This window comes from Ciconia boyciana, chromosome 7, assembly GCF_034638445.1.
Source record: "Ciconia boyciana chromosome 7, ASM3463844v1, whole genome shotgun sequence".
NCBI lineage: Eukaryota > Metazoa > Chordata > Aves > Ciconiiformes > Ciconiidae > Ciconia > Ciconia boyciana.
This window is the reverse complement of record NC_132940.1, coordinates 66,468,407-66,482,820: the sequence shown is the minus strand read 5'-3', so window position 1 is coordinate 66,482,820 and position 14,414 is coordinate 66,468,407. Positions and strand designations below refer to the sequence as shown.

At 38.8% G+C, this 14,414-nt stretch overlaps 1 protein-coding gene across 1 annotated transcript in view; it reads left to right on the top strand.

Moving 5' to 3' along the window:
- MME (membrane metalloendopeptidase) overlaps positions 1 to 14,414 on the top strand; it is a 53,043-nt gene that overhangs the window by 31,936 nt on the left and 6,693 nt on the right. The window contains exons 15-20 of the mRNA XM_072867232.1: positions 631 to 711; positions 1,687 to 1,790; positions 4,313 to 4,371; positions 9,637 to 9,756; positions 10,439 to 10,572; positions 12,347 to 12,412. Of these exons, the coding sequence (XP_072723333.1) occupies positions 631 to 711; positions 1,687 to 1,790; positions 4,313 to 4,371; positions 9,637 to 9,756; positions 10,439 to 10,572; positions 12,347 to 12,412 (564 nt within the window). The remainder of the gene's footprint in view (positions 1 to 630; positions 712 to 1,686; positions 1,791 to 4,312; positions 4,372 to 9,636; positions 9,757 to 10,438; positions 10,573 to 12,346; positions 12,413 to 14,414) is intronic.

Below are 14,414 nucleotides of genomic sequence, written 5' to 3'. Positions count from 1 at the left end.
TTTTTAATTACTCCTGACATTGCCATCAAATACCAATCAATACTTGGCTATCAAAAGAAACTGAGTAAGGTTTGGGTTAAAAAACTTTGTTCAAGACTTCAAATTGTCAAAATCTGTGAACATTTAAATAAATTATTTCACTCCAGTGTAGATGTGGGAGCTAGTTAATAAATATGGATACAGACCCAAAGTGAGTCAAACTGTACAAATTTCTGGAAATTTGTAAATGTGTTTTCCTATAATGTACTGAAGTTAAAAAACACCCGGTTATTAATTTTATTTCTATTTTGCATGCTGTAAAATATGTCAAATATTTCAGGATTTCTACTATTTGTTTAAACCAGCCTTTCAACTCAAAAGCATAGTTGAAGTATGTTTGGCTGTCTTGTGCACATTTCTGTAATTTTACTTACAAAGGAACAGAACATACTTTCTAGAATTTTCCATTGTTATAATTAACCATAAACTTTACAGTGCTTTCAAGGAATAAAAAACTGTAACCAAAAACTATCTATAATTAACATCCTGGGTTTTCTGCAGTTGCTTCCATATTGCATTTACTATCTAACTCATGATTGATTTAAAAATATGGCTGGATTTGCTATGGATATCAAATGATCTTGTCCCTAGGCAACAGCAATTCGAGAGAGGATTGGTTATCCAGATGAGATCGTGACTGATAACAATAAGCTGAACAGTGAGTACCAGGAGGTAAGTATCCACAATAGGCGGTGTAATTAGAAAAGGGTCTTAAGAGAAAAAATGGTGACTTTGCCTTCATAGCCAAGCCGAACCATATGCATCTGCGCAGAACTCACTCTTGTGCTCTGTTGGACAAGTGTAAATAAGGACGTACTAAAAGCCAGTGTAGTACACCTGATCCAGTACAAATGGTGATAAGTATTTGATGGTATTTCAAGGGAATGTATACATTCCAGAGGAATTATGCTAGAATAAAACATGGAGCCAATGGTCTTCAGTCCAGTATTTCTAAATCTGCCGCAGATTGCCGTAACACTGGTTGAAGTGGATGCAAGTACACATAACTTAGTAACTGTGCCTATTTATCCATGGATTGGAATTAGTCCCTGAAGTATGACATTGGATGACCCGTATAATTTAAACTGCATCTGAGTTTTTTCACTGCCAGTGTGACCTCAGTATTCTTTTACCTTGTAGGTTCATTTGTAAGAGTAACTCCATTAATGTATTTAGTATATATGTACATTCAGGCAGAATATGTCTTAGAAGTCAAAGGTTTAATTTTGAAAAATACAGGCATATAACCAAAGTATGCTTTTTAAAACACCATTTGAGCCTTATTCGTGTTCTTTCTAAGGTGGAATTGCAGCTTACCAAGCTGGTAGCTACTGGTTTCAAGTGGGCAACTCCCAGAGGTTAGGATCAAAACCAACAAATGCTGAACTCCACTCAAAATATATATATAAAGAGGGAATAAAGATCTCTGGAAAAAATTATACAGCTGCTAACATATATCCAGCTACAATATCAACTCTGTGATGTAGTAGAGCACTGCAAACCAAGTTCTAACTGTAGATCAAAAAATACTCTTAAAAACGCGTTGCGTAGCTCATCATGCTTGAGACTAGATTTTTACAGATCCATGTGTCTTTTATTGCAAATCAGTAACACCACCACTAAGTACTTCTCCCTCTTTCTTTTTAGTTGAACTACAAAGAAGAAGAATACTTTGAAAACATTATTCAAAATTTAGTGTTTACCCAGAAGAAAAGGTTGAAAAAGCTTAGAGAAAAGGTGGACAAAGACGAGTAAGTATTTAAAAATACTGTGTATAGTCTTTCATCCAGTTTCCACAGGAGGAGGTACTTGGAGGGTAATCAGTGATGATTTAATAACCTTCTGACTGCACTTTTTCCTCCATGAAGAGGGCAGCTAAGAGGGCATTGCGCATTTCTCAAAGGCTGGACCTACATTAGCAAGTAGGGCAAAGAAATTGGGAGATGGTGTAGAAGGTTAAGTATTCTGGAGTACATCTAGTCTGGTCCCTTAGCTCCCGGAGTGGATTAAGTGGACTCCTGGAGAGCAGCTTTGTAATTAAGTTCACCTGAAAGATGAATTTCATCCCTGAGAATTTCGTTTCTCTTGCTCAGAGACTGCATGAGAGAAGAGAAAGCATGATTAAATGACGATGAGCAGGAATTTACTTCAGAAATGTACTCCTGCTCTGAATTAGAATATTAACGTAGAATGTAGATGTACCAAAAGACTGACACGGCACATTCCCTACCTGTACTGGCTACTCTTCCTGTCTCAGCTCTGACCCATTTGGAAATTAATCTAAACCAAGTCAGAAAAATGACTGCGGTCACCATAGGCCATGCTAACTTTGCAAGACTGTTCATTTGATTAAGGGCTGCAGAGCTGGATTTATGTTGAGGAAAAGGTAAAAGAACTAGCTTTGTACAGCCTAAAAAAGAAAAGACTAAGGGGAAGTCTTATTGCTGTCTTCAACTACCTAATGGGAGGCAATATAGAGAAGCCTGACTCTTCTTGGAGGTGCACAGTGATAGGACAAGTGGGAAGAGACACAAGCTGGAGCATGCCATGTGGGTGGTCAAACAAGACCCAGAGAGGCTGTGAGATCTCCATATCTCCATTCTTGGAGATACTCCAATCTTGAATGGACAAGCCTCTAAGCAACCTGATCTAGTTAGCTTCACATGGGGGCCATATGACTTCTAAAGGTCCTTTTTACCTAAATTATTCTATGATTCTGTGTTTCTGTTTTTAATTACTTTATCGTTTTCATAGTGTTGTTCCAGACTTCTTTCTTAAGGAAAAAAAATCAAAACCTGCAACTGTTCAGACTCTTTCTAGGCAGACATCTTGCATCTTCTAACTCTCACCTTTTCAGAAGATGAAGTATATACTTCACACCTCTGGAATGACCACTATGAATCTTCCAAATACTATGTCAGAGCTTTTCAGAACTATACTCATTATTGTGGATAAACAGTTCCAACTGTGGCTTTTGCTGTTCTGTGTTTACATATCATTAACTGAAAATTTATGTTCCACCTAAGAGCCACCTCACTTCTGCTCTATTTTAACTTCAAGCTGTGTTTGGGCTTGGCTTGTTCAATTGCTTCTGCTTGATTTAACACAACTCCTATTTTGTTCTCACAAGTGTATATTAGTTAGGAGTAACTACCATAAGTTTAATTGCAGTCAAAGATTACCTAAAATGAGCCTGGAAGTATCAACCACAATTGATTATCCTCTGATAGTTATAATTTATTCTGCAAATTCATTTTCACTTAATCAAGCAATAGTCACTGTTAGAATACTTTGCATTCCTTATGATTGGCATATGCAATACAGTTATCAAATAGATCATTTGTCATAGGAATTAATTTCACTCAGAGAGCACAGAGCCAGGAAATACAACTTCCGTGGGGTAAGGCCCAGCTATTTTCTTTTGTAGAACTGTTATCTAATTTTCTCTGACATCTTTTCTGAAATATTATTAAATGTGTACAATAATGACCCACATCAAAACACTAGCCCTGCTTGTGATTCTAGGAATTTCATTAGGTGATCACTGATGAAAGTCAGTAAAACTGTAAGCTAGAAAAAAAGAGTTAAAACTCATTATTTCCCATGTGTTGAGATGGACCCAAAAGTAATGCTTAGAGCCTTCATCAAGGAAAGCAGGTATTATTTAAGTTAAACCATAGGACTGTGAATCAGGTCGTGCCTCTGCCACAAGAGCTCATGATGATCTTTGCATGTGCCTTCATTCCTCAAGAAACTGTGTTAAGGAAAAAATTATAATAGTCTCTAATCTGATCCTCATAATGTATTGGTATTTGAGATAACTGGATATATGACAATGATAGGTGACACAGAAATCCTTTTAAGTAAACAGTCTTTTTAAAAGTTCCATTATCTCCAAATATTTAGATGCCATAATAACTCAGATTTTGTGTTTCAGTTTCTTTATATGGGAAATTTTGTCTGTACAATGCTGCAGTACAGGCAAAGAGAAACAAAAATAAATAGGAAATAGAAACAAAAATTAAGTATCATTGTTAATCAGTTTGAATAATGAAGGGAAAGGGCTACTAAAATGATTAAGGGATTGGAGTGTCTGACATACAATGAGAGGCTGAGCACACTGGGGCACTGGACTTGACCGTCATCTCCAAAAGTACCTTCCAACCTCAATTATTCCATGATTCTGTAATTCAGTGTCTAGGTTTGTTCTAGTAACCATTAACTCTGCCATTAAGAACTGAAATTCTAACATTTATTCTTCTGTTGTTACTAGGTGGATAAGTGGAGCTGCGGTTGTCAATGCTTTTTATTCAGCAAGTAGAAATCAGATAGGTAAGGATTACCAACTTATTAACTGGATAGAGATTTAACGGCCAAATTAGTTATATATGCACATATGTATTTTTAAAATCAAGGAGTGAAATGATCTTAATATTACGGGCGTTGCAGAAGGGCCTCAGTGCAGCAAAATCAGAGGTTTCATTCATCATGTTTTCATCTCCTCGTGTTTTAAATTGCCTTTGTGCAGAGCAAGGACAGGGGCTTGGGATTCAGCCATGAAAGCAATAGCAGTGTGGAGTGGCTAGAAGTTTAATGACCAAGTAAACTTGGTGGCCCCAGCCCCTTTTTTTTTTTAAGGGATGAACAGGGAGCACAGTACCACTTTCACCTGAAGGAAACACTGACTAAAAGAAAGTCACAGAACTTCCTGCCATAGAGTACACATGGCTTCCATTCCTTATAGCCCCTTCACAGTCCCTTTGTACAAGCTTATTTGTATGGCTTTGGGAAGGATGTTAAATTTCATCCTGCTGGTTAACGAATACACCAGTTCATTGACTGAACTGCTCAGAATCTGGTAACATTTCACATGGTAGGCCAGAATCACAGAGCCCCATGCCTTTTCTCATGAAGCAGTACACTTTGCTTTCCATAAGAGTAATTACAGAGAGCGTGACCAGTCTAAAACAAATGTCCTATTATCAAGGCAACAGATGTTCTGCATTCAGTGATGAAATAATGCTGGAATACTAGTGCAAAACCCAGCTCATTCTCATTTTCTATTTCCTCATCTCCAGCACTTTCCCATACACAGCTGTAGGATCTAGTGCTCAGAAGACAGACTACAGCAATCAGCTTCACATTAGCTGTGCTGAGCCAACTGTCCCATGCTGCATGGGACCAGGAACTTACAGGGTCACTGCTTCTGGAGCATATGGTCACTGTTCCAGAGCTGCTTCAAGTCCCAAGCAGACAGAAACATGTCTCGTGACAGACATGGGTCTGTCACCACCTTCTCTACGTAAAAATAATCATGACAGTTGGAACAAAACATTTGGGGCTTAATGAAACCAGCATTTCCCAAAAGACAAAGTTTACTCAGAAAATCTCTCACCAGCTATCTTGTCTCTAGCACTTCAAGATCTAATTATGAACCACAGTATGTAAGAGCTCCACACTAGTATTACTTTAAGTAGTCCCATTTCAATTGCAAGTCTTAACTGTTAGCTATCTTAAATGCAAAGTCCTAACATACATTCTTTACATATGGCTTAAGAAAAGTTTAAGGAATCTTGAGGCATCCTTAACTGCTCTTCTCAAGATTTAAAGTCTGCCACATGACTTCAAGTTCCCTGTCTGGTTTGTCATGTAATTCTGCTTCTTTTGTGTTGGAAAAATGAAAATGGAAACCTGGTAGATTAAACCAAGAAAAAATCAAATTTAAAAAGTAAAAGAAAAGTTCAGTACAATTAAATAGTTTTCGTAATGCTTTTGAGTATAAACATTTCTAATGTCAGCCTACCCAAAACCACCCATGGTTAAAAATAACTTAAAATAGAAGAGAAAGCATTAAAATGCTTTTAAAGAAATAATTTAAAAAATCCATTATAGCTACAGATTAGAACCACATGGGAGCACTGAGGTTTCTCATGTTGTCAACTGTACCAGCTCTCTTCACAGTGGTGCAGTCTTTCAAGAGTCAAAAAATATTTTATAAGATTAATTATGCCTCACGATATTTCTGTCATACCCATTCTGCGAATATTGTTATTATCCACATTTCATAAATCGCAGTGTCCTTTCTAAGCCATTAGTGAGGTACTATGATCCATGTATAACTCCTGAAAACAAGTCTCTAAAAAATGAAAAACCCTTGTCCTGCAGGGCTCTGCACAGAAATGAAACAATATTATTTCTTGTTTATTTATGAAGGCTTCCAAAGAAAATATTTGGTGGAGACATTATTTTCATTGCCAGGGATGAAATTACCACTTCTTTTCAGTCATCAGTAATGGCTTCATATATAGTCCCACTTCTTTTATCAAACGAACCATTAAATCACAGTGAAAAATGTCAGGTACTCTCTTCCACTGGGCTCTTATAATACTAATGTCAAAAATAATGTCACTGATCTGCAAGACTGCCACTGCCAGCAGGACTTCCAGTAGCACCAGAGGCAATCGGAAGCTTTATTTTGGGACCGAGTATCATAGTTCATTACATGGCAAAAAGCACTCCCTGCTGTTCAGTCTGCAAGCACAGCTGCACTACGCCAAATGGATGCAGTTTTCTTCCAGTTTTTACAGAGTATGTTTAATACAGCATACTAACATTTGCACAGTCGGTATTTTCTGTGCAAAAAAATAAAGTTCATCTAGCACCCCTGATCACCTAAGTCTTGATTCTGCAAGTGCAGGTTTAAAGGAATAGCACCAGGTTTATAATGGAAGAAATCAACAAACTAACCCAAGCTTTCCAAAAGGATTTTTCCTTTTAAATTATTTCTGTCCCCACTGAAGAATTGAAGAAGATAAAAACAAGTCCTGCAGTCCTGAATTTTCGGATTTTACTGATTATAGATTTTACTGATTTTACTGAGTCAGGTGACCTGTTAAGCAGACTTCTGCAAATATGATCCTGACTTCTCCTACTAGTCGCCTGTGTCTTTGTGATAGCTTGCACTTTCAGAATCACAGAGAGTACTGTTTTGGGCAGTGGGACTGCAGCATTGTCAGCCTCAACATCATGCAGGCAAGAATGACGAGGCATGCAGAAAACTCCTTGTATTGGTGCAGTCATAAACAGGACAAGAGAATACAGCCCACTACAAACGGACTCCTGGTGCGGTGCTGTTTGCATAGGAATTCAGCAGCTACAATATTCACCTATTTTTAGGTTTCATGCCCTAGTCAAAACTTTGGTGATATTTGCCAAGGTTCATGAACTTTTCCAGTTAACCCAAACTATTCTGGCTTTGCAGTGGGTTCTAAAGGTAAAACACGAAATAAGCATTGTGAAATCCAAGATAGACTTCATAGAGACAAAACCGTGTTGACTTAACTGACCAGCACTGCTTGGTTAAGGCTGGCAAGACAGTGCAGTCAGTTTGGCAGGTGGTAAAGCTAAGTGAGCATTTAGCTCATTACTGAACATTTAGCACCAAAATCTGCTCAGAAGGCTTCGTTTAAAATAGTTTTTTTCAGTAATTTGTAGAAAAAGGAATCATGATTTGGAAGACTCAAACTGGCGACTGGCAGTTAATATGAGCCATAAATTCTTACCTCATCCTTTGGCTATGGCATGCCACAGGATAAAGCAAGCAGTCTGATCTTTACAGTGATGTCTGAATTAGCTTAGTATTACGCTTTAAAAAAAAATCCCTCTAAAGAGGAGTTCTGTGCATGACGTGTAGGAAATTTAGAGCTCTATTACTACATTTTAATATGGTCTGATCTTCACTGTTCCATCAGCAGCACTGATCATAAGGATGCCACTCAACCTCAAAAAAAATCAGCTGAGCTGCTGCTAGTAAGGTAGCCCACCATATGTTCCTTTAGGTACCAGTGACCTCTGACCCACAGGCAGGTATGCAAAATTGAACTGACCCATGCTTCTGGCTGTTGGGAGGATACTGTGCAACCGAGTCAGTCCTGGTAAAGGCATTCCTGTTCTCAAACATGTTCAAGAAGAAAAGCAACATGTTCTCTTCTTTTGTCTGGGGCTGCACAGGGAAATACTTTATGCCTTTTCCTGCCTCAGATGTTCACAAAGCTGAGAAGTACAATCTGCCCTTGAGATCCCAAAGGAGTTGCACTTCTCTCTTCTTTAAATCTCTACTCAGAGTGTATCCCACTGTGGGAGGAATGCCTGTCCACTTCAGACCTGCATTAGGTAACACAAGTCATGGAATAAGTTGTTTTCAGAAGAGTGGAGTTAAAAATAATCTATGAATTCTGACATTTTACTCTAAAAATGGATGAGGTGACAGGGTGTTAATTAAACTGAACTGAAAGTCATGGGTAACTGTCTGCCTCCAGGGAGGGAAGATGGTCCTATGGTTTCAAGCAAAAGACAGGCTGAGCCTCAAGCGAGTTACAGCTGTAATATTCCAAGCCACCAGGACTGGTGCCTATCATTCGGCGTAAACATCTTGCTAGCAGGGATCTCCGTAAAGAACAGCGTTCTGATGCTGTATGCTCCAGATATCACTGGTTTACCAGTCATCAGAATAGCCCATCACACAGTATGGCATTTACACTCTTCTCTTTATTATCAATACTTTCTGATAATAACATCAAAACATTTGGATATTTAATTCCATGTCAAACTGACAATGTTGTAGAATTACTGTGACAGTAGGCAGCAGTTTGCACAGGACAGCAGCAGTAGTTTATTTTCTAGCCTGTTTATTACTTTTCAGTTTTCCCATGGTTCTTTCTCCTCTTGAAAGAAGCTACTAGAACTCTACTGGATTTATGCTGAAATGCAAGAAGTATCTGTTTTCTTTCTTTTGTTCTGTGAAAACTGTCATCCAATTCCTCTTTTTTGTTCAAGTTTTGTAGAGTTACATACATCTCATTGACAGGGAGAATTAATACTTTATATTGCTCCAACAGGCTGAATTATAGAGAAAAGGCCTGCATGAGATTTAAAGTGTACCTGAATATTTTACAGATTTTTTTTAAAATCTTCATTTATAAAAAAATCACAATTGCAACTTGATTTCTTTTTTACTAATTTATTTCTTAAAAGCCGAGAAAAATGAGCACAGAAGCGGGTGAAAAGAACTGCTTTGTTCCAGTTGCTTCATTGCCAGCTTGGCCTATTTTTATTGATTCTAGTGGGAGTTGCCGATATTTTCAGTGGAGGAACAAATTCCTCTTTCTCAGATTTATTTGTGGTAGGGGCAATGATCAAATAATTTATTCTTCTAGGGGAACACCCTCCCACTTTTCATGATGTTGTGAGGTTTATTTAATAATGATACAGGAGTCTGAGAATGCCAAGTGCTGTAAATTGGAAAAGTAAACTGATTTTTTGCAAAGTAAAATAGTAACAAAGTAAAAGCTGGCCATGATTTTGCAAGCGTCTGAAGAGCTATTTTGCTTTACCCTAGGCTTGAGGGGGTAGGGGAGTGGTCCTGCTGATCTGCTCCTACTATCCGACAGCCATTACCATGTGTCAATTCACTTATTGTTGCTGGTAAATCTGAGGGAACAGCATGACTTTGGTTGAAGCGCATAAAAATGGTCTGTTCACACTGCGCACATAGGATAATGAGGCAGTGCCTTAATTGCGTTGTGGTTTTTCTTGCAGTCTTCCCTGCCGGCATTTTGCAGCCCCCTTTCTTCAGTGCATCCCAGCCCAAATCTCTTAATTATGGTGGCATAGGCATGGTCATCGGTCATGAAATCACACATGGTTTTGATGACAACGGTAAGGCACTGAGTTTCTAATTACAAAACTTACAATACACAGAATGTTTTACATGCTTTAGTGCTTAATCATTCCAGGGGGCAGATAAAATTAAGTTTCCATGTGTAAGACCAAATCTGGATTTCTGAGGCCTTACAGTATTGTTCCCCATGATGACTCCCCAAAGCGCTATCCAAAGAATCCCACAGACACTCCTATAGCTGCTAGGCTGCAGCAACAGCCCAGGATGTGGGCCTGCGGCACACAAGGGCTTTTAATATAGTTGCTGGTCCCTTGCTTTTCCCAAAGGCTACATCAAAGAACATTGTAAACGACACCTAATTGTGGACAGGGTGTGTCACTAGGCTGGCAGAGGTGTGAACCCAAGGGTCTAGCTATCAGACCTGCTGCCCAGCCACATCATTCATTTCTAGACCCGCACTATGATCAATCCAGCATTCAGTCACAGGTCAGAACCATACCAGGCTTCCTAAGAGAGCCTTAATCCCATCTTCTGATTCAGTCTGAATTAGTGTGTTTTCCTCCTCTGCTGAAATACAGCCCTCTTAAAAAAAAAAAATCTGTATGACTGCCTCATTACAGCGATTTTTTTGCATAAGTGATTACACTTACTTGCTGCCTCTTTTACTGCATCAAAGACCTCTCTTCCTGTATACGTGATTCTGTTAACATATTATTACAGGCAGAAATTTTAATGAGAATGGAGACCTTGTAGACTGGTGGACTGAAGAATCAGCACGCAACTTTAAGGAGCTATCCCAGTGTATGGTGTACCAGTATGGAAACTTTTCATGGGACCTAGCAGGTGGACAGCATGTATGTCATATTTATTTGTAACTACCAATGTTATTTTTAATGAGGAAGCACAAAATCTTATGTCCTAAACATGCAAACCCTTATTCACATGAACGCTGTCTTGGCTTATGGCCCACACTGTCGCCCCCATATAAAAAAAAAAAAAAAAAAAAGGCAAAAGGGATTCTTAAAATTAAAGGTAGTGGTAAAAACTCCACACATACACTGACTGTTCTGAAAGAGGCAGGATTTATGTTCTGAATGAGTGGCATTCCTAGAAGCCTTTTGGGCCCTCAAAGGCTCTTTTTTAATTCCACAAAGTAACAGAAAAAAAAAGTGTGGAAGTTTGAACCTCATTTCCCCAAATCTTAATGCACAAATAATATATCTCCCCATCAAAACAAATCCTGCATGCTGCTTTCCTTCACTCAAAAGTTTCTTGCTCTTTCCCCAAGACAAACATCTGGACTACAGAGCAAAGAGATCTGAGAAGAATCAGGGTACAGCAGGAGAGGAACAGATGATACGCAGACTGAGGGGAGGCAGGCAATCTAAATGTGACTGCATTTATAGCATTCTGCACAGTTAAAATTATCAGGCACTCCGGGTAGCGTCTGTGTCTGGGAGCCCTAGTTTCACAAGAACAGCAAGTGACGTGACAAGCGAGCGGCGGCCCCTGCATCATTGCTGCCCAGTAAAGAAAGGAAAGCAGTTTACTACAGGAGCACTCAGTTGCGTTGCATTGTGGAAGACCACTTACTTTTAACATCCACCTTGTTTATTTTGGACTTGACTGGATAACCACATGCGGCACTGAACTGTGGCACCACCTGTTTTTCTGTAAGGAACAAAATTTCTCTTGGATGGGACCTTCTAGAGTTAAGTGGCAAATGAGAGGACACTTACAAGAAGCTATTTTGCTGACTACTACTGTCTGGTTTTTTTAGAAGCTGACAATATATTCTGTCATACAGAATAGGGAAAAGTAAAACTTCCCTGAGGTTTTCCTAATCTGTGTGTTAAACTGTTGGGACTCACAGAGAGACCATTAAAAACAGAGAATAATATTTCAACATATTTTTCTGCCATTTTTTCACACATTAAATTCAGTCTAATGATGATTCTAAGTTTTGCAGCTTTGAATATCACAGCCCAATATCTTGGGCTAAAGGTTGAAAATATAAATTTTTTTAAAATAAAATTACAGATTCTTCATTACCAAAGCTTCATCATTTTTAGTGATACTATACCACTGACGAATACTATAGCAACTAAATAGATATCTTCCACGTATCTTGCTAGCAAAGAACTACCTAACTTGCCTAATACACAGGAAAATACTGACTTTCTAGCAGATTTGCTGATGTCTGTTAACTGATAATTTCAACTATTTGGAGTCTGGATTTTTACTTGTTTCATAGACTATATGGACAGATTCTGCCCACTTCCTCTAATTGGAACAGCAGTAAGAAACTGAGGGTTAAAGACACAGAAAAATAGGAAGAATGAATGAACAATGACTAAGCATCAGAAAATCTGGGTAAAAGAGATACGAGAGCCTAGAAAGCTGCCTGGAGGGGAAGGGAGCAGATTAGGGAAAACAATAGTATCCGCATGGATTTTGAGACAAGGGAGGCAAAGACTTTTCAGATATGTTAACATAATCTTCTGCTAAAACTTCAGATTTTAAGGGAATTCTCACCTTTAAGAAGTGAAAACCACACAAATTTGGCATTACAGGTCCTGGATAAGCTCTTCTTTTCCAAAAACTGTACTTTTCCTTTCTATTTTACAGCTGAGTGGAGTCAACACACTAGGAGAAAACATTGCTGATAACGGGGGTGTTAGACAAGCATATAAGGTAAGAAGTATCCATTTTTCTATTTTAGCTGAAACCATCATAGATTCAGAAAATTAATTTCAGAGCCTTTGAAGAAGAAACATTATTTTTGTGTTAGGGACAGGACCATACCTACTGCATCATCGAGGCATGGTTTAAAACTATTGACCAGCTGTTATATTTCTTTCATCCTGTTAATTATTCCAGGACACACATTATCTGTTCCTAGTGCACTCTTTTTCAGCTGACTTCTTTCTCTCTATTTTTTTTTTTTCCTTTTGTGAATAGGGAATTTGTAGAATGAAAACATTTAATGAATCACACTTGGACCATCACCTAACTACACTGATGATACTGAGCAGCTGTCTGTCTCTGGCTATCTGTCTTCACCACCTTTTTTATGCCCGAAAGGAGGGACAGAATGACTTTCTTCTGACCCATAAATAGTCTCTGCCTACATGAAACACTATTGACTGTTCAAAAAACTGTTCAAAATACCATCTTGTGCAAGTGACTTGGGTCCCCTGCACAGGTATCCAAAGATGTCAGTGACATCTGGGCTCCTTGCGCTAAGCCTCCATAGAAGCTTGTATGCTTTTTGGCTTTCCTTCCTTCTCTTCCTGAAATAGATACTTAACTCCTTAGATTGGCCAACTTTGAGACTGAAAGTAAAAGAAGCAGAGGTCTTCTCTTTGTGAATGCAGGTTGGGAGGCGAGAAGCAAGTCAGCTTCTCTATGAACTTTTCTTGTTACTTGCAAATCTGATGGTTGCAGGCCTTAATAGCACGATCCTCCCTCTCCTCCCCTGAACACCTTGTTCTATGGCAAAACATTGAACACGTGACAACTGGAGGGCTGTCATTCCTCAGCAAAGTGCCCACAGGGATGCATGGGCCAACTCACACTTCTCAAAGTCATCATCACAGCTTCTGCAAACAAAGCCATCAGCAACACTGACTTCACTAGAAATATACATGTTTGAGGGCAAATACAACTATTAATGAGAGTTTAAAGAATGATTTGGAAGCCTAAAAGAGGTGGCAGTATAGCATATTAGATTAGTCTGATCTTCAATTATTGGAACATTTGTGCATTTAAAAAAAAACAGTACAAACCTACAACAGGGGACACACTTTCTGAAAGGAATGGGAGTAGCCAAAGAAAAACTAGAAGGTCAGAAGTATTAGGAAAAAAAGAATTAGATATTCATAATTATTATGACATCATATAAACAGTAAAAAAAGGTCCAAAAGGCATCTTGAGAGGTCATCTAGTCCACCCGCCCACCTCCTAGCAGGTAGCATCAACCATTTCTGTATCATTCAAACATACCGTAAGAGAAGTTCTGCTACCTCCTTGCTGCAGTTCGAGTGCCATCATGTCTTTGCTTTCAACAGTGGAAACAGAGAGCAGCCTGCTCCTTTTCTGTGACCTTTTACGTATTTGAAGACTGTTACATACTCAAAGGCCCAGACTTCTCTTCTTCAGACTAAACAAACCCAGTTCTTTCAATCTTTCCTCATAGGTCATGTTTGCTAGACCTCTGCTCATTCTTGCTGCTTTCTTCTGGGCTCTCTCCAGTTGGTCCACGTCTTTCCGGAAGTGCAGTGCCCAAAACTGGACAGAGTGCTCCAGCTAAGACCTGGCCAGTGCCAAGTAGAGTAGAAGGATTACTTCATGTATCTTACATAAGATGCTCGTGTTTATACATCTCAGTACGACGCTTGCCTTTTTTGTAGTACTGTGGCACTGTTGGCTCTTGTTCAGCTAGTGATCCACTAAAACTTCCGGAGCCCTTTCAGTAGACCTGTTAACCGCTCATTGCTCAACTTGCACTTGTGCAGTTGGTTGGCTTTACTTGTGCAGTAGCTTGGCACTGACTTTAGTCAGAACATTTCTCCAATTTGCCAGCGTCTGTCTATCAGTAAGGAAATACTAACACATTGTTTGACGCATGGCCTTCATAAGAAACATGAAAGCAGCTGTTCTTACTATGGAAAGGTTTTTAAGTCTTTTGCAATTT